Genomic DNA, 20,877 nt, shown 5'->3' on the forward strand with positions numbered 1-20,877 from the left:
CCAGTAATCCTTTATATATCAGGGAACACTTATCTAATCTCTGCAACCTGTCCTCCCAATTGAGCCCTTTTAGCTCCGGTGTCATTCTGGTGAATGTGCGCTGCACCCACTCCAAGGCCAATATATCCTTCCTGAGATGCGGTGCCCAGGACTGAATGCAGTTCTCCAGGTGGGGTCTAACCAGAGCTCTGTCCAGCTGAAGCATCACTTCATCCCCTTAGTATTCCAGCCCTCTCGAGTTAAAGGCCAACATTCCATTAGCCTTTTTCATTATTTTTTTTATCCCTGTCCATTACCTTTTAGTGATTCCTCTACTTGGACCCGTAAATCTCTCTGGTCATCCACAGTTCCTAGCATATCGATGTTTAGAGAAGTGTATGTATGTGTGTGTGTTGTCTGTGTGTCGATCTGTGTGGCTGTGTATATGTGTGTACGGGCTTGTGTATGTGTTTCAGGGTATGTCTCTCCGTGCATGTGTGTCTATATGTACGCAAGTGTCCGAGTGTATCTGCGTTCTCCTTTCCCCTTCTGTTCCTTTATAAATATTGTTCAGTACCAATGTGTCTGGGCCATTCACCTCCCCAGAAAGTGCTGAATTTTTTGTTTAAATTGGTGCATTCTGATTAATTTGATTCTGGTATTTAACAGCAGCAAACAACTCCTGTAAACCCTCAGCAACTGAATCTCTATTTGGAATAGTTCACCAGTCCTGGCGACTGCTCCAACTCGCCCTACGTATCTGTCTGTCCCACAATCCTTCCCGGTGGGTTCGGATGTTGCAAACCGAGACAGTGAAAGATCCAGTGATGGAGTCCCACCAGCCTGAACTCTCCACGTTCTCACTGAATGAAACCTTCCTTCATGGGAAGCAGGCCCTGTTTGATTGTTTAGGTCCCGTAACCCCGACCCTGTGTTACTGCTGTCATAATAATGGGCTGTACTCAGAAATGAAACTTACTGCATTGATCACAGCTTCACATCCGTGTCTTGTTTCTCTTTAGGATCAGTGTGTCCGAGGACAAGGTGTTTGCAGGTGTAAGGAGGCTAGCAGAAGATTTGGGAATTGCAGGAAATCTGAAGAGGAAAGCGCTGCAGGGAATCTCTGCAAGTTCCTAATAACACATTCAGAAAGGTACTGAGATAAGACCGGTGTCCCAGAGTGTCTGCGCTCTGACTGTTCGGGATTTAAGATATCGCATTTTAACAGTTTTCTTCAGGCAGATTGGAAATAGACCGTTTGACGGGACAGTGTGGAGGGAGATTTACTGTCGATCTAACCCGTGCTTCCCCTCATGTTTTTTCTCTTTCGTTATCTGCCTCATTATATCTCTCGCTCCTTCATCTCTCTCTGCCTCACTGTCATCTCTCTGCCTCTGTTTCTTTCTCTCTCAGTGGCCCAATCTCTCCCGGCCTCATTTTCTGTCATTCACCTTTGCTCTGTCTCTCTCTCTCTCCTCTCTACCGCTGTCATTTCTCTCTGCCTCGTTGTCGCTTACTCTCTGCTTTTCTCTTCTCTACCTCTCGGTCCCTGTTTCTAGTTCACTCTCAGTCCCTCTCTCTACACTTGTATCGCCCCTCTCTCTTCCCTCTGCCTCATTCTCTCTCTCACCATCTTAGCCACTATCTTATCTTTCCCTCCCCTCTATCTCTGCATCATTCTCTGTCTCCCAATCCCACTTTTTTTGCTTTGTGTCTGTGTTTGTCTCTGTTTCCTCTCACACTGCCCACCTCTCTCTCCCTTTCTGACTCTCTTTCTCTCTTTTACTCGATCGCCCTCTGTCTTTCTCCCCTCTGTCTCTGTTTCCTCTCTCTCTGCCCCGTGTCTCTCTCTCTTCCAGTTTCTCCCTTTCTCTTTCTCCGTGTCAAGATTAATTGTGTAACAGGACGGTCCGAACACAAACTCTTTCACACTGTGTCCAGCCCGTGCTCTGAACACATTGCATGAGCTGATCAGAGCTTCTGCACCCCCAGTTTTAAAATGAGCTGTCCAGGATGTGCCAGGCTGCACCAGGGGCTTGGAGTCCTGCAAGATTTCGCTGTTAATCTAGAGGGAAGCTTGCTTTTGGTTCTAACCTCATTTCATCGTCCAGTTACATATCCGCCTGCCTTTGTATACATGCCTCCGATGTGTTCCTCTCTGTAAATCTCCTGGGCCTTGTTTTTCCTTATTTTTGACAGCCTGTTTCTTTAATTGAATCTGTTTTGTCATTTTATAAATGTATCTGTAATGTTTGAATAATTGTCAAACGATTCCTGTTGATCTGAGCGTGTTTCCCTATAGGACTCGAATGCCTCGGGGGAGCAGGGTTCGCAGTCACGTTAAAATAATGCTAAAAAGGCAAAGAACTACGACAAAATTAAATTATCAAGGAATATAAAAAGAAAAAGTAAAGTATTCTACAGATACATGAAGAACAAAACATAAAACAGGATAGGGACAGGGCCACTGAAGGATGGCCAAGATAAACTCACAGGTAATGACAGCGAAATGGCAGCAATATTGGAGAATTAATTTGCCTCCGTTTTCACCAGGTAGACTAACAAGTTGGACATGGCATTGGAAGAAGAGATCAAAAAAGGTATCGAGACATTTAAAATAGAAAGGGGGAAAATTATTGATAAACTAGCAAAAGTTACAGAGGATAAAACCCCGGTACTAAAAGAAGCAAGGGAAGAGAGAGCAGAGGCACCATTATATAGACTCGGGAATAGTCAGTATAAATTCCAAATTTACAGATGACTGCAAATATGGGTGTATAGTTAATACAGAGGAGGACTGACAAAATACAAGATGGTGTTAAACTGTCAGGTTGGTGTGTAAATGGCAAATCAATTTCAATATAGGTAAGTGAAGTGGTGGATTTTGGTAGGAGGAATAAGGAGGCCGCGAGCTCCTTGGATAGTAAGTGTCTAAATGGGGTAGAGGAGCAAAGGGATCTAGAGGAACAGATGCACAAATCAATAAAAGCAGGTTAACAAGGCCATCAAACGGCAAACAAAGCACTGGGGTGCATTTCTATAGTAAGAGATTTGAAAAGCAGAGAAGTTCTGTTAAATGTGTACAGAACCTTGGTTAGACCACACTTGGAACACGGTGTACAGTTCTAGTCTCCATATTATGAAAAGGATATAGAGACACTGGAGAAGGTGCAAAAACGATTACAAGGATGATACCAGAACTGAGAGATTCTAATTATCCAGAATGACTGAACATGCTGGGGCTCTTTCTCTAGAAAAGAGAAAGCTGTGGGATGATCTAATAGAGATCTGTATAATTATGAAGGGGTTTGATAGGGTAGATGTAGAAGATGTTACCATGTGTGGCGAGTCCAAAACTAAGGGTCGTAAATATAAGATAGTCACTAATAAATCCAATAATGAATTCAGGAGCAACCTCTTCACCCAGAGAGTGGTGAGAATGTAGAGCTTGCTGGCACATGGAGTAGTTGAGGTGAATAGCAGAGTGTCTTTAAGGGGAAGCTAGATAAGAATATAAGGGAGAAAGAAATAGAAGGATATGATGGTAGGATGAGGTGAAGTAAGTTGGGTGGAGGCTCGTGTGAAGCATAAACACCAGCATGAACCTGTTTGACTGAATGGCCTGTTTTTGCTGTAAATACAATGTAATTCTATGGTGAATCTGAAAAGTCACGGTGCAACGCTCGAAACAATCTTCAGCAAGGGGCCGGGCGTCAGTGGGTCAAAACTCCGACCTTTCACCCCTACCGATCTGAAGGTCTTGTGTAAAATGAATGTGGGGAGTTCAAACACAGTCCTTGGTGAGAGGTCAGATTTGTACCACACTAGGTCCTAGATCGGCACGTAACAGCCAGTCTGCCGATCAAGTGCTCTCCATCACTGATTTCAATCCACCTACAACCATAACCCATTCTTAGTGGTGTGGCTGTGTAAATCTGGAGCCGGGATGGGGGAATGTCATGGTAATGTAGAGGTAGCTCAGTATTGTACCTGCTCTGTGAGTGCTCGATGCTGCTACTCTGTATAAACTGGAGTGAGGAATATAGGAACAGGAGTAGGCTAATCAGCCCCTTGAGCCTGTTCCCCCATTCAGTGAGACCATGGTGGATCTGTATTGTAACTCTCCATCTGCCTTAGCTCCACATACTTTTGTACCCTTGCCTGACAAAAATGTATCGCTCTCAGAATGTAAATTATTAATTGAGCGAGCATCGCCTGCTTTTTGTGGGAGAAAGTCACACACTTCTACGCCCTTTACGTGAAGAAGTGTTTCCTAACTTCTCTCCTGAATGGCCTGGCTCTGACTTTAAGATTATGTCCCCTTGTCCTAGACTCCCCCACCACTGGAATAAGTCTCTCTCTCTATTTAACTTAACAATTCCTTTCAACATCTGAAAATCCTCAATCAAATTAAATTATCCCTTAACCTTCTATATTGCAGGGAATACAAGCCTAGTTTATGAAATCTCTCCTCATAATGTAACCCTTGGAGCCCTGGTATCATTCTGGTCTATCTGTGCTGCACTCCCTCCAAGGCCAGTATATCCTTCCTGAGGTGCGGTGCCCAGAACTGAATGCAATTCTCCAGATGGGGTCTTTCCAGAACTCTCTACAGCTGAAGTACCAACATTCCATTAGCCTCTTTAATTATTGTTGTACCCGTCCTCTAGCTTTTACTGATTTAAGTACTTGGAGCCCTAATTCTCTCTGCTCATCTACAGCTCCCAGCTTCTCGCCAGTTAGAGAGCTATGGGTTGTCTGTGTGTGTATATATTGTGATATATGTATGTGTACATGCTTCTGTGGGTATGCATCTAGGTTCTCACTGAATGAAACCTTCCTTCATGGGAAGCGGGCTCTGTTTGATTGTTTAGGTCCCGTAACCCCTGACCCTGTGTCACTGCTGTCAGAATAATGGGCTGTACTCAGAAATAAAACTTACTGCATTGATCACAGCTTCACTTCCCTGTCTTGTTTCTCTTTAGGATCAGTGTGTCCGAGGACAAGGTGTTCGGGGGTGGAATGAGGCTGGGAGAAGATTTGGAAATTGCAGGAAATGGGAAGAGGAAACCGCAGGAGGAATCTCTGCGATTGCCTAATAACACATTCAGAAAGGTACTGAGATAAGACAGGTGTCCCAGAGTGTCAGCACTCTGTGCAGGGTTCAGGATATCTCACTTTAACAGGTTTCTTCAGGCAGATTGGAAATAGACATCCATTGCATCAGACCCACAGACCGTTTGATGCGACAGTGTAGAGGGAGATTTACTCTCTCTCTAGCCCATTCTTCCTCTGTCTCATTTTTTCTCTCTTTATCTGCCTCATTTTATCTCTTGCTCTGCCTCACTCTCATCTCTGCACCTGTTTCTCTCTCAATTACTCTCTATCTCATTCTCAGCTGCTCTATTCTCTCTCTACCTCTCATTTCTCTTTGCCTCGCTGTCTCAGCCTTTTTGCATTTCTTTTCATTGCTTCACTCTCAGTCCCCCTCTCTCCACCTGTATCGCCCCCCCTTTCTTCTCTCTGCCTCGTTCTCTCTCTCGCCATCCCTGCCACTATCTCCTTTTTCTCTCCTCTCCCTACCTCATTCTCACTCTCCCACTCCCTCTTTTGGCTTTAAGTCTCTCTCTCTCTCTTTCTCACTTATTTTGCTGTCTGTTTCCTCTCACTCTGTCGCTCTTTCTCTCTTTTTCTCTCCTCTCTTTGTCCCCTCTATCTCTGTTTCCTCTCTGCGCCCAGCCTGTGCTCTGAACACATTGCATGAGCTGATCACAGCTTCTGCACCCCCAGTTTTAAAATGAGCTGTCCAGGATGTGCCAGGCTGCCCCAGGGGCTTGGAGTCCTGCAAGAGTTTGCTGTGAGGGAAGCTTGCTTTTGGTTCTAACCTCTGCTGCACCTCTGTCTCTGAATCTCATCCAGCCCCATTCCTGAACTGATTTTAATGCATTTCCTCGTCCAGTGACATATCCCCCCGCTTATGTATACGATGCCTCCAATGTGTTCCTCTGTATATCTACTGGGCCTTGTTTTTCACAATTTTTGAAAGCCTTTTTCTTTAACAGAATCGGTTTGGTCACTGATGCGCTATCAACAGAGGCGGCCGTTTGCCTCAAAGGCAGTATATTGGCGGTCCTCCGGGCGGATAGGGAGCTGGTGGTACGCTGGTTTCAGGTCAATGGTCGAGAAGACGTGGTACTGCGCGATCTGGTTGACCATATCAGCTATGCGGGGGAGTGGGTAAGCGTCCAGCAGGGTGTAGCGATTTATTGTCTGGCTGTAGTCGATGACCAGGCGCTGCTTCTCGCCGGCCTTAACGACCACAACCTGGGCTCGCCAGGGGCTGGTGCTGCCCTCAATCCCTTCCTTCAGGAGCCGCTCCACTTCGGTTTTAATGAAAACCCTGTCCCCGGCACTGTATCGCCTGCTCTTTGTGGCGATGGGCTTACAGTCGGGGGTGAGGTTAGCAAACAGTGGGGGGGGTGACTCTGAGTGTGGAGAGGTTGCACCTGGTGCGCGGCGGGCAATTTGGAAGCTGCTGGCTGCGGACTGTGAGTGGGGGGAGGGGTCCACCGTACGCCATCGTAACACTTTTAAGGTGGCACTGAAAATCTAACCCCAGTAGAACGGCAGCGCAGAGGTGGGGCAGGACCAGAAGTTTAAAATTATCGTACAGTCCCGTCTACTACGAGTGTCACCATGCAGTAGCCGCCAATGTCCGCCGACTGGGACGCGGAGGCCATAGAAATCCGCTGGTGCGCAGGCAGGACTGGGAGAGAGCAACGCCGCACCGTGTCGGGGTGGATGAAGCTCTCCGTGCTCCCAGAGTCAAAGAGGCAGATTGTTTCGTGACCATTTACCTTAATGTCCATTGTGGAACTGGCCAGCTGGTGCGGTCTCGCTTGGTCCAGTGTAACGGAGGCCAGCGTAGGGGTCGGTGTGTCGCTGCGGGTATCAGATGAGGCGGTGTTGGGGGCCTGCTGCGTCCCGGCTGTCGTCCAAGATGGCGGCGTCCATGATCCCCATGTGGCTGGAGGCGTCCAAAATGGCTGCTGTTCCGGTGGTTCGCACATGGCTGGGGAGGCCCAAGATGGCGGCCCGCACGGCCCACACGCGGCGCTGCTGGGGTTCGGGGTGGCTTTGGCCCTGCAGACGCTGGCGTAGTGTCCCTTCTTCCCGCAGCCTGAGCAGATCGCATTTTTCGCCGGGCAGCGCGCTCTGGGGTGTTTGGCCTGGCCACAGAAGTAGCATTTCTGGCCTTGAGACACTGCTGCGGTAGTTGGGCCGTTGCTGGGATGTGGCTGGGGTGGCACGGCGCTATGAGACGGTCCTACCGTGTCCCAGGCTGTCGTTCCCCGCAGCGTCCACGGTGCAGAGGAGTAGGCATCCATGCCCCGGTAGGCTGCGTCCAATGATAGTGCGAGTTCAGAGGCCTTGTTGAGGTCGAGGTCACTCTGCTCCGACAGTCGCTGTCGGGTGTAATTGGACCTGTGGCCCGCTACAAAAGCGTCCCGGATAAGTTCCTCTGTGTACACGGCGGCCTTTACATCCTTACAACCACAGGCCCGGCCAAGCACAGACAGTGCCTGAAGGTATTCCTCGGTCAATTCCTCAGGTTGTTTACGACTCCCCAGAAGGTGCCTGGCGTACACTTCGTTCACTGGGCGCGTGTACTGGTCCTTGAGGAGCTTGATAGCATCCGCGTACGAGGTCGCATCTTGGATGACCGAGTACACTCGGTGGTTCACTTTGGAGGTCAGGACATCCAGTTTGTCCTCGTCCGATTTGATTGCAGCGGTGGCGGTCAGGAATTTTTCGAAACGCCTAAGCCAGTGAGTAAACTTGGTGGATGAGTCCGCCTCCCGATGATCTAAGTCCAGGCATGCTGGTGTGAGGATCTTCTCCATTATAAATATCTTGTTAATAAAATTGATGCGCTATCAACAACTCAAAAGACTCAGATTAAGCGAGCAATTAACAGGCTTTTATTAACAAGAGAATGAAGGTGTGCCTCGAGTGGTCGACCGGTCCAGAATACAAAGGGGCTGTGGCGCAGTCACCTTTATACCTGGGTTCGTGGGAGGAGTCAGCCGAGGCATGTACAGGCATGTACACAGTGGAATACAAACAGTGGTTTACCACAGTCACTTGTGCATTTATCTGAAATCTTTGAATAATTGGCCTGCAATTGCTGCTGACCTGCTGAGCGTATTTGCATATTGGACACAAATGCCTCGGGGGAGCAGGTATACAAACCAGGTTAAAATAACACTGCAGATGATTTTCTACAGACCACCTAATAGTGGAAGGGAATTGCAGGGAAAATATGTAAGGAAATCTATGAAATGAGTAAAATACATATAATAATCATAGGAGATTTCAACTGCACAAAATAACCTGGCAAGAAGAGGTAGGGAAATGGGAATGGGGTCTTTACAATGTGTTCAGGAATCCTTTCTTACCCAGTACGTAAGAAGCCCAACAAGAGAGGATTCACTGATGGATCTATAATGGGAAATGAACAAGAGCAGATAAGAGAAGTGAGCTTAAGTGGAAAATCTGGACAGTGTGGATCACAACACAATAAGATTTACGATAATGACTTGAGGAAAACATAAGTATGGTGAATTCTGCAAAAAGACAGTACAACACTCGAAACAATCTTCAGCAAGGGGCTGGGTGTTGGAGGGTCAAAACTCCAACCTTTCACCCCTATCGATCTAAAGGAATTGCGTAAAATGAATGTGGGGAGTTCAAACACAGTCCTTGGTGAGAGGTCAGATTTGTACCACACTGGGCCCTAATTTGGCAGACTGGCCGAAATAGTGCCTTCAGAAGCCTGTTTAAACCCTCTCTCTCCGTCACTGATTTCAACCCACCTACAACCATAACCCTCTCCCTCCTGCTCAGTCTGCATGTGTCTGTCTGAAATGTGTGTGTCTCTGTGTCCATCTGAAGGTTTGTGTATGTGTGTCTCCATCTGTGTATGTGCCTGTGTGTTACTAGGTGTCTTGTGTGCCTGAATCTGTGTGTTTGTATGTATTTGTGTCTTTGTGTGTATGTATAGACACAAACACCCTTACCTCTCAAAAATCTATCAATAGCAAAATACTGCGGATGCTGGAAATCTGAAATAACAACAGAAAATGCTGGAAACACTCAGCAGGCCAGGCAGCAACCGTGGAGAGAGAAACATTGTTAACGTTTGAAGTTGGAGACCCTTCTTCAGAACTGGTAAAAGTTGGAAATGTAACCGATTTTAAGCAGGTGCAGAGGCAGGGAAGGGGCGGGGGGGGGAGGAAGGAACTTAAGGGACGGTCTGTGCTAGAATGCAAGGCACGAGTGGTTAAATGTTGCAAATGGGGATGGCAGAATCATAAACAGCTGCCGCCTGAAAAAATGGGGGTTATAGTCTGAAATTGTTGAACTCAATGTTGAGAATTTTGAAATCAAGGCATTGCTTAACCGGGAGCCGTTGTCGGTCAGTGAGTCAGTCCCACGGTGGAGAGTCATTGGAGGAGGATGGTGTGGTCAACCGAGTACGGTGGCGTAGTAGAGATGTCGGGGAACATAGAGTCTAATGAGAGGGAGGAACTGAAAGAAATCAGTATTTGTAGGGAAATAGTGTTAGGGAAATTGACGGGATTGAAGGCCGATAAATCCCCAGGGCCTGATAATCTACATACTAGGGTACTTAAGGAAGTGGCCCTAGAAATAGTAGATGTATTGCTGGTCGTCTTCCAAAATTCTATAGATTCTGGACCCGTTCCAATGGATTGGAGGGTAGCAAATGTTACCTCACTATTCAAAAAAGGTGGTAGAGAGAAAACGGGGAACTTTGACCGGTAAGCCTGACATCGGTAGTGGGGAAAATGCTAGAGTCCATTATAAAAGATGTAATAACAGAGCACTTGGACAACAGTGACAGGATCGGACAAAGTCAACATGGATTTACAAAAGGTAAATCGTGCTTGACTAATCTACTGGAATTTTTTGAGGATGTAACTGGTAGAATAGATAAGGGAGAACCAGTGGATGTGGTGTATTTGGACTTTCAGAAGGCTTTTGATAAGTTAAGGCACATGTGATGGGGGCAAGGTACTGACTTAGATAGAGAACTGGTTGGCAGACAGGAAGCAGAGTTGGAATAAACGGGTCTTTTTCCGAGTGGCAGGCAGTGACTAGTGGGGTACCGCAGGGATCGGTCCTAGGACCCCAGCTATTCACAGTGGCCAAGAAATTCGGGTCGGGGGCTTCCCGCGGGTGTAAGCCCCGGACCTGCACTTACCTTGTGCGCCAGCAGTTGAGCTGTAGAGCCCCGTGGAATTCCGCTCCGGGGCCTGGCCCAGCTGCCGGCACGCTGTGCTTGCGTGGCTCAGGGGCGTAGTTAGTGCGATACGTCCCCTGGGATCACGTGAGCCATGGGCAGCCAATCGGAGGAGGGAAAAGCCCATTCATAAGATTGACAGGTAGACCTGTCAAAACTTATAACTACTACGGGCCCAAAATATCATTAAATCTTCAAATAAATTTTTTTTTTTTAATCACAATTTTTAAATAAACTATAAATTACATTAAATAACTATTTTAAACAATTTAAATTTTTGAAAAAAATAATTTTATATTATAATGGGGCTAAAGATAAACTTACCTTGCTTTAAAGTATTTAAAAATAATAAACCTGTGGAAAAAATGTTTTAATTTAAATTAATTGACCACTTACCTTGCAAAAAGCAGGCCTTAAGCCTGCTTTTTAAATGTGTAAATCCTGCAGGCTTACCCTCCCGGGAAAACCTGTAAAAATATCCTAAATTCAAAGCGCACGCGCAGCCTCTCCTGCGCACGTGTTCGACCTCTGAACCTCTTCGTTCAGAGGATCGGAAGTGCCGGGTTCCCGCACATGCGCAGTGCATGCAGGAAGCCGGCAATTCCATTCGGCCTACGGGTGAGTACCCCGTGTGTACTCACCCGGGGAGAGCCGAATTTCTGGGCCATTATATATTTAATGATCTAGACGAGGGAACTAGATGTAATATCTCCCAAGTTTGCAGACGACACAAAGCTGTGTGGGCGTGTGTGTGCTGTAAGGAGGATGCTGAGAAACTCCAGTATGATTTGGACAGGTTGGGTGATTGGGCGGATGCAAGGCAGATGCAGTATAATGTGGATAAATGCGAGGTTATCCACTTTGGTGGCAAAAACAGGAAGGCAGATTATTATCTGAACAGCAATAGATTGGGAGAGGGGGAAGTGCAGCGAGACCTGGGTGTCCTTGTGCACCAGTTGCTGAAGGTAAGCATGCAGGTGCAGCAGGCGGTTAAGAAGGCAAATGGTATGTTGGCCTTCGTAGCGAGAGGGTTCGAGTACAGGAACAAGGATGTTTTGCTGCAGTTGTACAGGGCCTTGGTGAGACCACACCTTGAGTATTGTGTGCAGTTTTGGTCACCTTAACTGAGGAAGGATGTTCTTGCCATGGAGGGAGTGCAGCGAAGATTCACCAGGCTGATACCTGGTGTTGAGGAGAATTTCAGTATTAAGGACTTTTGCAAAGACTGTCGGGATACTTGACATTAAACTGGTTGACAAAGGGGCCCCCTGAGCTCGCACGTAGGCTGGGTTGAGATAATGCCAGCTGCAGTTTTGTTATTGAACGATTGTGGTCACCTTACAACGAAAAATAGGTTGGACTTCTGCTTATCTTGTCTGCGGCCAGAGGCCCAAATTAACATATGGCCATTGCTGGTTTCAGAATATGTAACCGTTTGCTTAAGAATAGATAACCGTTTTAGATGTCACGGGGTGTCGCTAGGATTATGTAATCAACCGTCTAAGTTGTTTTGACCTCTGTATAAAAGTAAGCGGCTTGAGTGTACAAAACGAGAAGTGTGGCGATTGCACACCGGGTGTATAGCTGCTTCTCCCAGAGCTCTGCAATAAAGCATTCTTTTACTTTGCCATTCACTCGTGGTCAGAGTTTTATTTGACTCCAAAGGCTTCTGTTGGGATCGTGTCGACCTAGAATATCACCTGGTCCACGTAGCCCCAAATTAGCTACAACAATTGGCGCTGCGAGCAGGGTCACCGAGTGACTGGCCGCCCTGATCAAGCGGACACACGCTCGAGTGATCTAAAAGAACAAAAGAGAGGTGAGATGGCATATGTAAAATTGAGCTAGGATACTAACAACCGTAAGACTGCATTATTTCTTGTAATTCCAGGGAAACTAGGTATAGCCTGGGAGGAGAACTGGAGGAGAGGAGAGGTAAAGGAGCCGGACCAACCTTTACCTACACGTGACGGACCCCGAGAGAAAGGTATTTGTGTTCTCAGAATCGGGGGGCCGAAGATAGTGACCAAGGGACATAATGTCGAGTAAGGATCTGAAGCGGGGGCCCCCGGGCTCCCTCATCGATACTTTTATGACGGATAGATGTACCCTTATTGAAAGAATGCAGGAAGACGGGTGGGACGTATCCAAAGGTTTGGACCAACAGCGGTCATGGTGGGACACACAGAAAAAGGGAAGAACTAAAAAAGCAGGAGTACTGTTGGTTCATCAATTGGCAGGATTGATAGAAAAGGCAGCGGTGAGTCTTAAGGGAAAACAACTTCAGATAGATAACCTCCGAACAGAGTGTGAGGGATGTAAAAAGCAAATAGAAGTCCTCAAAGGAGTTAATGAAGGACAACAACAATGGCTGAGAGAATATAACCGACAAACCTGGGGAGAGACAGGGAGAGAAGAAGCTCTGCCCCCATATACCAACCCCAGCGCACCCCCAGTTTATAATGTAGCACCGGTGACAAGGCAAGACCCACTGAATGACCTAGTGGTTGCTAATAGGGGAAGAGCAGATTGGAAAGCATTTACCCCAGGTGAAAAGGAAGCCGTTATGAGCCGTCTGGGAAAACTACAGACCCGGAGTTCTAACACTAAATTTTGGGCGGAGCTGGATTCAGTTTGGCAGGGTCATTCCCTCCACCTTAGGGACGTACACCAATTAGTGCAGGCAGCATGCCCCGTGGACAGATGGCGGTTGGTGCCTGAAAACCAAGGCGCTGGCAATGCCAACACAGACTACCGCAACGGAAGATGGGTGAATCAATGCCCACTAAAAATGAATAAGGAAGAAATGACTCCCGCCTTCCAGTTATACAAAATAGCAGTACAAGGGGTGTTAGGAGAGGCCCCCACAAATTGGAATAAAATAACGGCGTGTAAACAAAAGAAAGGAGAGGGCTCTTCAGAATACGGGGAACGATTGTTCGCCGTCTACGGAGAATCCTCTGGACAGCCAAACGCGGTGAGAACAGACCCAGCCTTTATCCAGGCATTTAAAGATGGGCTGTCCCCCCCCCCCCCCAATCAGGCAATCCTAAAACTAGGAGTACTGACTACCAGAGTATATGATGAGATAGTTGAATGGGCATGTGGCGTTGACGGATTACAGACTAGGGAGAAGGAAGAGGTGCAAGTGAAGAAGGAGAGAGTAAGTGCAGTCCAATCCGACAATGTCGGGTCAGGGACAAAACCGAAAGGCGCTTGCCACAATTGTGGTAAGGTAGGACACTTTATTAGAGACTGTAAGCAACCAAAACCGTTGAAGGAGTATTGGGGTCGGGTATTTCCCATGATTGTGGAGATGTAGATGCTGACTTAGAGGGAGACAAGATAAAAGACACTCCGTTACCAGGGGCTGAAGAGACCCTGTACGTGGACGGGTCCCGAAAATATATAGACGGACAGCCTCGTACGGGCTGGGCTGTAGTAAATAGTCAGATGAGAACTGTACGATCGGGGAGACTTGAAGGAGGCTTGTCAGCCCAAGTAGCAGAACTAGTGGCTCTGACAGTAGCATTAGAAGAGTCCGAGAATAAAATTGTAAATATATATACAGATAGCCGATATGCGTTCGGTGTAGTCCATGACTACATGGGGCAGACGGGGATTTGTAACTACCGGAGGAACCCCCATAAGACATCAGGAAAGAATCGAAGCCCTCCTGGAAGCTAGTAATAAGCCTAAACAGGTCGCAGTAATAAAGATTAAAGCACACCAAAAAGAACCAGCCAGAGACAGTCCAGAATGGACGGGTTATATGGGCAACCAGGCAGCTGACAGGGCAGCTCAGGCAGCCCTGATCTTGGAACGGAAAGAAGCAAACCTAGAACGGAAGGAAGGAAAGCAGATAGCGAAACCATCCGCGGAGTTAGCCTTAGGATGGGAACCCGAGGAACCTGTAGCCAGTGTAGATAGCCCAGGAAATGAAATTAGTATTGCCGAGCTACACGAGGATATATTACCTAGTGAAAGGCAAAGATGGAAAGAACGAGGAGCCAGACCAACAGCAGACGGAGTATGGCGAATAAATAACAAGGTAATGGCCCCCGAGTGTATACAGAATACCCTACTCGAAATACACCATGGATTAAGCCACTCTGGAAAGGAGGCGATGCAACAGACTTTAGTTAAGGAGTGGTGGTGGAAGGGTATGGGGCGGGACATTGCTAAGTATTGTCAACGATGCATCGTGTGCGCTCAGCATAACCCAGGAAGACCGGTTAAGATTAGATTAGGACACCAACCCAGGCCCCGAGGGCCATGGGAGCACTTGCAAATTGATTTTACGGGGCCCCTACCCATGTCAAAGGGTAAGACGTATTGCTTGGTAATCATTGATCAATTCACAAGATGGGTGGAGGCCTTTCCCACCAGAAATTGTATGGCCACTACAGTCGCTCGAATCTTGGCGGAGGAGGTAATCCCACGTTGGGGAATGCCGCTCCAGATAGATTCGGATCAAGGGACCCACTTCACAGGAGGTGTGGTCAAACATATGTGCCAGTTAATGGGAATTAAGCAAAAGTTTCATATACCCTACCATCCCCAGAGCTCGGGGATGGTAGAAAGAATGAACCGAACACTAAAAAATGCGCTGGCTAAGGCCATGCAGGAATCGGGAAAAACATGGGTGGAAGTGTTACCTATCATTCTGATGAAATTACGAGCCACCTGTAATCGTACCACAGGCCTTGCCCCGCATGAACTTATGACAGGACGAGCAATGCAATTGCCAGAAAGCATAATTACGGGAGGGGTGGATGTAGGCCCCTTAAAGGACAAGCTACGGCGATATGTCCAAGAAATGAGTAAACAATTAAAAGAAATGCGGACGCAGGTAAGGTACCGCCAGAGGGAGCAGGACGAGAAGGAATTCCCCTTCCCGTTACCAGAAGTCCCTACAGCGGGAACTAGGGTAATGCTAAAGGTATTACCAACCAAATCAGGCTTTGCTCCCAAATGGAATGGGCCTTACGAAGTTATTATTAGCGGAGATACTTGCGCCTGTCTAGACATACGGGGAAAGGGAGTGTGGAAACATTGGACACAGCTAAAGATATATGAGCCAAAGTCATCCCTGGAGCCTCCTGAGACGGAGACTACCGGGGAGAGTGAAACCACGAAAGAAAAGACTGACTAAATGAATGTAACCAGCATAAAATTAAGATTAAAGTTGTTAAGGTATTGTGTTAAGGACTCAATCTGTAGGGGCGTACAACGCAGATTGAGAATTGATACTGTTTGGTTAAGGCAGAAGGATTACGCTTCGGGGTTACAGAACTCGTACTCGGCCTTGGAAAGGTGACTGCGATTATGCGAGATCTGTTATGGTGTTTGGATCGTTCTGACCTGCTGACATCCAACACCCATTTTAAGTTTTAAGCCTTAATCTACCTCAGAAGGGGTGTGCATAGAAGTTACTAATAATACACCCTTGTATTATTTTCCAGGTCAACATCAGATGATTAATGCCTGATACTTTGATCTGTTTGCCTGTGTGGGCATTTATTTCGTGGCTTATTGCATCGGTTGTGCTTGTGTGCTTTTATCTTAACGCGTTGTTACAAGAGTGTTATCGGGAGGGCCAGAGAAACCATAAGCCAGTTTCAGACAGGCAGTCCTTACTTAAAATTGAAAATGAAGACCGTAATATGTTTAGTTGCGATAATATGCATTGTTACGGTAACCCGGGGTACACGGAGTCCGTTATCCTAACGGGACCCAGCACATTCAATCAAGAGCAGGATCCAAGTAACCCAAGTCCTGGGCTAGATAGTCTAAAAGCCTATAATGGTACATATTTTATATGTGGTCACCGAGCCTATCCATGGTTACCCCGGAATTGGACGGGTTCGTGTTACTTAGGTTATGTGGTACCCTACATTCACCTCTTGAATGAGATTGGGAGACACCACGAATTTAAGAAACACCGGATTAAAAGAGAGCTAGGAGCTTATCAAAGATTTTTTGGTGTAATAAACCCTCCCTATGGAATAATGAACTTAATGGATGAAACAAGGAAGTTGGCAAGGTTAATAGAGGTAGTTGCCAATGTTACTGGGGAAGCTTTAACAGAAATGAGTACTGAAATGGTAGCCATTAGAACAGTAACCCTCCAAAATCGAATGGCCTTAGATTACCTCCTTGCAGCACAAGGAGGAACCTGTGTCTTGATAGGAAGTGAGTGCTGTACTTATCCCTGATAGTTCGGAAAATATCACAAACTTAGTAAACCACATGAAGGATGAAGTGAAGAGAGTCCATACCAATCCGGGAGAAGGATGGTTGGAGTGGCTAGGACTAACAGGATGGGGTTCCTGGATAACGCATGCATTGGCTATCATCGTTGCGATATGTGTTGCAATATGCTGTTTGCTAACTATAGTGCGAGTTTGCTGCAAAATGGCGATGACAGCGACAATGCCAGTCAGTGCGATTCAGGCAGACGAACTATCGCTTATGGAACAAGACAAGACGGACGAATCCGAGCCGCCTGACGTCCCCGGGAAGAGGCAGTGGTTGTAGGAACAACACTGAAGAAAGAGGATTGGTGGTCAGCTGGGCCAAGAAAATCGTGGTCCAGCACCAAAAGGAGGGATTGTTGAGGAGAATTTCAGTATTAAGGACTTTTGCAAAGACTGTCGGGATACTTGACATTAAACTGGTTGACAAAGGGGCCCCCTGAGCTCGCACGTAGGCTGGGTTGAGATAATGCCAGCTGTAGTTTTGTTATTGAACGATTGTGGTCACCTTACAACGAAAAATAGGTTGGACTTCTGCTTATCTTGTCTGCGGCCAGAGGCCCAAATTAACATATGGCCATTGCTGGTTTCAGAATATGTAACCGTTTGCTTAAGAATAGATAACCGTTTTAGATGTCACGGGGTGTCGCTAGGATTATGTAATCAACCGTCTAAGTTGTTTTGACCTCTGTATAAAAGTAAGCGGCTTGAGTGTACAAAACGAGAAGTGTGGCGATTGCACACCGGGTGTATAGCTGCTTCTCCCAGAGCTCTGCAATAAAGCATTCTTTTACTTTGCCATTCACTCGTGGTCAGAGTTTTATTTGACTCCAAAGGCTTCTGTTGGGATCGTGTCGACCTAGAATATCACCTGGTCCACGTAGCCCCAAATTAGCTACAACACTGGGATGGCAGAAATGATGTATGAGGAGAGATTGAGTCGATTGGGCTTATACTCACTGGAGTTTAGAAGAATGAGAGGGGATCTCATCGAAACCTATAAAATTCTAACAGGACTAGACAGAGTAGATGCAGGAAGGAAGTTCCCGATGGCGGGGGAGTCCAGATCCAGGGGTCACAGTCTAAGGATAAGGGGTAAGCCATTTAGGACAGAGAAGAGGAGGAATTTCTTCACCCAGAGAGTGGTGAACCTGTGGAATTCTCTACCACAGAAGGCAGTGGAGGCCAATTCATTAAATATTTTCATGAAGGAGTTAGATATATTTCTTAAGGCTAAAGGGATATGGGGAGAAGGCAGGGACAGGGTACTGAGTTTGGATGATCAGCCATGATCTCATTACATGATAGAACAGGCTTGAGGGGCCAAATGGCCTACTCCTGCTCCTATCTTTTATGTATCTATGATGGTGGGAGACCAGGAAATGGTCAGGAACTAAGCCCACGTAGGGGCTTTCTAGCCACTGTACATGGGGCCTTATAACATCGTAGATAAGGCGAGTCCCATGGTATATGTGGTGAGACTCCTGAAACGCACAAAATGGTATCACATCAAGTTGTTTAACCCCGAGGAGGGGAAATCAAAGGCTAGGGAAAACCAGGGCACGATAATGAGTCTGGTGGATGCGGGTCTTCTTTCCATGGTGTGGGACGATGATGATGACACAGAGAACGGGGCGGCAAGGTGAAGCAGTCGGATGCCACAGCCCAGGGTGCCATGGGCGCCGCCATGGGCGCCTCCTTACTCACCGACCACGAGCCGCAAGAGGCCCCGGCTGGAGAGGTTTTAACCGAGGGCGCTCGATAACGTGGAATGAACTATTACTTTATGTAAATAACGAAAGTCAGACCTATGGAGGAAAAACCTCTCATGGAGAGATGTTGCTTTGTCTGTTTGTCTTAATATAGAAATCAGAAGAAACCGGAGAAGTAAGATGGAGACAACCCTAAGACTGAGCGTGCTCATAATTCTGGTAGGAACGGGACACATGGAGAGAGCAGACACCGAAGTTTCCTTCCTCTATGGCTGCACAGGAGGAAATGGACCCACCGTGACACGGGGGTAGGACAGGGGAGACTGACGGGATGGCTGCTTATTTCCACGAGGGAAGGTGGCCGGGGTGGTTGGCATCAAATTTGACTAGAAACTCCAACCACACCGGTTTCACATTTGGGGAAGCATCCATACTGTGTCCCAAGCTGCAGATCACAGCCACACAGGTTAGGGCGACTGAGGGGAAGCGAGTTTCATTAAAAAGTGAGGGACACATTCCCTTGGGGCGGTGGTTGAGAAAGTTGGACCAGGCCAAGGGTAACAGATCCGCGGACTGGGAGAGATTGGGGGACGACACATACCAACAGATTACGGGGACGAATGGGGGAGTGGAAGTGTGCTGGAACAAGTGGTGGAAGGAGGAGCAGGGCATTTAAGTGTGTGTGTTGAGGGCGGAACGGATGCGTGTGTCGATTGCCTTTTCGCGGCAATGGCAGGACTCCGGGGCCGCGATCGGATGGGATCAGAGTTTGGACTGCTGTGTGATCCCAGACCCTCCCACCACATTAAATGCCACAGAACTCGTTGCACAAGAGAGGAAGCCCCTGCCCACAGGTACAAGGAACAGAGATTAGGTGTCCCGCCACCACACCGGAACCGAGAAACAGGTTAGCGTTGGTCCCAGCCAGAAAGATCGTGTATCATGATGTACCTTATGAGGTAGCGCCGGTCATTTTGAATTTAACCCGAGTGCAGCTGCCCCGGTGGTGTCCGGCAGAAACGGAGAGGCTTTACGAGGCCTTGTTGAAAGTGATGCTCCGCCAGTTTTACGAGCTAAGTTACGGGGATGAGAGTCGGGAAGGTTAAATACATTTAATATGAACAGTCGTGTTGGTTCCGGGAGACACAGGAGAGGGGTTCCACAGCGTTCAGCACAGGATCGTCTCTGATGAACAGTTTGGATGATGCACAGCTGCAGATGCAGGTCATCACTCTAAGGGATCAGCTGTGAAAGATACTGGGGGAGGGTAACGAGCTCGAGGGGTCAGAGTTACGTGAGGACCAGGCTATGACCATATATTTAAAGGAGGTCATAGCCGAGCTGGAGGCGCACACTCAGACGATCAATAGTCTGATCAGGGAGGATCGGAATGCGTCGGCACAGGCAGCTAGAAATGATGCGTGTGTGTTGTACGGTGCGTGGTTGCTGAACGAAGGGCACAGTAATTTGGAGGACCTGCAGCAAGGTCGGGTCCCTTCCTGGGTTAGAAACTGGCAGCTCACCGTGCTGAGCCCGTATGAGAATCTGATGAGCCCGTGTCAACTCCGGCTGGCCTCAGGGGCCTACCCGGTTCCAGTTGATTGTGGCCAGTCCAACCACACAGTAATGGGAATTGTACTCCGAATGCCGGTAATGGGCAGGTCAGAGCGGCCAGCACTGGTATACCAGGTAGAAAACATTGGCGTCCTGAGGAACAAGGTGCACGGGCAGCATAATGGGGCCCCACTGTTCGTAATAAAGTGGGAGCTCGCCATGACCGGCACTGACCTCAAGGGGTGCCAGAGCAGGGGCGCGCACATGGTGTTGTGTCCCCATCACCTTAACGCATTCGACCGACCAGTGTGTGGATTTGAATCGGAAAGTGCACCATGGAGGTGATGGCCCAGAGCCACGTTCCACCACGGGTAGCATACGCAAGCAACAGGACGTACTGCGTCACGATGAGTGTGGACCAGTATCGGGTACACCAGGACACTTGGTGACCTGTCGTCAACAAAGCTTTCTGCTTCAAACCCCACACAGGTTCAGGTGGTGCAAGAGCGCATCATCCCCATTTCAGATTTCACCACGGTACACCTCACGGTGAATGACATGGTACAGGACCTGCAACAATACATAACATGGTTCAGTATTGGTGGGAGAAAAGGTGATGGGTTTTGGGTATATAAGGAGCCATTCGCGGGCTGCTCTTGCTCTCTCTTCTCCTCAGCATCAATCTACAGCGAGTCTCCCAAGAGAGGCCCGGCTCGACGGAACACTGCCAGAAGCTGAGCGTTGCTCGTCATCCCTCATCAATGGACCGCGACTCAAACTGGAACTTGGATACCACGTCAGCGGTACGGAACCAGGAGCGAGACGTACAGGAAGAAGCTGCAAGCAAGACAACGGGCAATCGGGGTGAGCATATTGCCTGCGCCGACACATCCACAAGATCACTTAGCTGTGTGAGGGGGTGATTGTAAGTCCCAACCAACCCTTAGAGGGGTTTCGTGCTGGGGTCCTGTGTTAGCTTATTTCACGGGAGGGTTCTTTTATCAGACCATGGTAATTTAGCACGGTATGGCTTGTTGGACAAGCCAGGGTT

General features: G+C 47.8%; 1 protein-coding gene and 1 long non-coding RNA gene across 2 annotated transcripts in view; both read left to right on the forward strand.

Annotated features, from left to right (window-relative positions):
* The first annotated feature begins 773 nt into the window (after positions 1 to 773).
* Positions 774 to 17,365, forward strand: LOC147095309 (uncharacterized). The gene is made up of 4 exons (XM_085973630.1): positions 774 to 896; positions 1,002 to 1,132; positions 4,965 to 5,094; positions 15,769 to 17,365. The coding sequence occupies exons 1-4, from the start codon at positions 774 to 776 to the stop codon at positions 15,781 to 15,783; spliced, it is 399 nt and encodes a 132-aa protein (XP_085829756.1). The 3' UTR covers positions 15,784 to 17,365.
* Positions 17,366 to 18,530: 1,165 nt separating this feature from the next.
* Positions 18,531 to 20,877, forward strand: part of LOC147095310 (uncharacterized) — a 35,491-nt gene continuing 33,144 nt past the window's right edge. The window contains exon 1 of the long non-coding RNA XR_015074779.1: positions 18,531 to 20,690. This is a non-coding gene — a long non-coding RNA (uncharacterized LOC147095310). The remainder of the gene's footprint in view (positions 20,691 to 20,877) is intronic.

This window comes from Somniosus microcephalus, unplaced genomic scaffold (genome assembly GCF_052327205.1).
Source record: "Somniosus microcephalus isolate GS21.2 unplaced genomic scaffold, FLI_Smic_1.0 unresolved_chr1, whole genome shotgun sequence".
Classification (NCBI taxonomy): Eukaryota; Metazoa; Chordata; class Chondrichthyes; order Squaliformes; family Somniosidae; genus Somniosus; species Somniosus microcephalus.

What these genes read in the sequence shown, in the direction of transcription:
- LOC147095309 (XM_085973630.1), top strand. Translation starts at nt 774, where the DNA reads ATGTTGCAAACCGAGACAGTGAAAGATCCAGTGATGGAGTCCCACCAG. An exon ending in TGTTTGATTGTTTAGGTCCC is followed by an intron (nt 897 to 1,001) that starts GTAACCCCGACC and finishes GTTTCTCTTTAG; the next exon opens with GATCAGTGTGTCCGAGGACA. An exon ending in CTAATAACACATTCAGAAAG is followed by an intron (nt 1,133 to 4,964) that starts GTACTGAGATAA and finishes GTTTCTCTTTAG; the next exon opens with GATCAGTGTGTCCGAGGACA.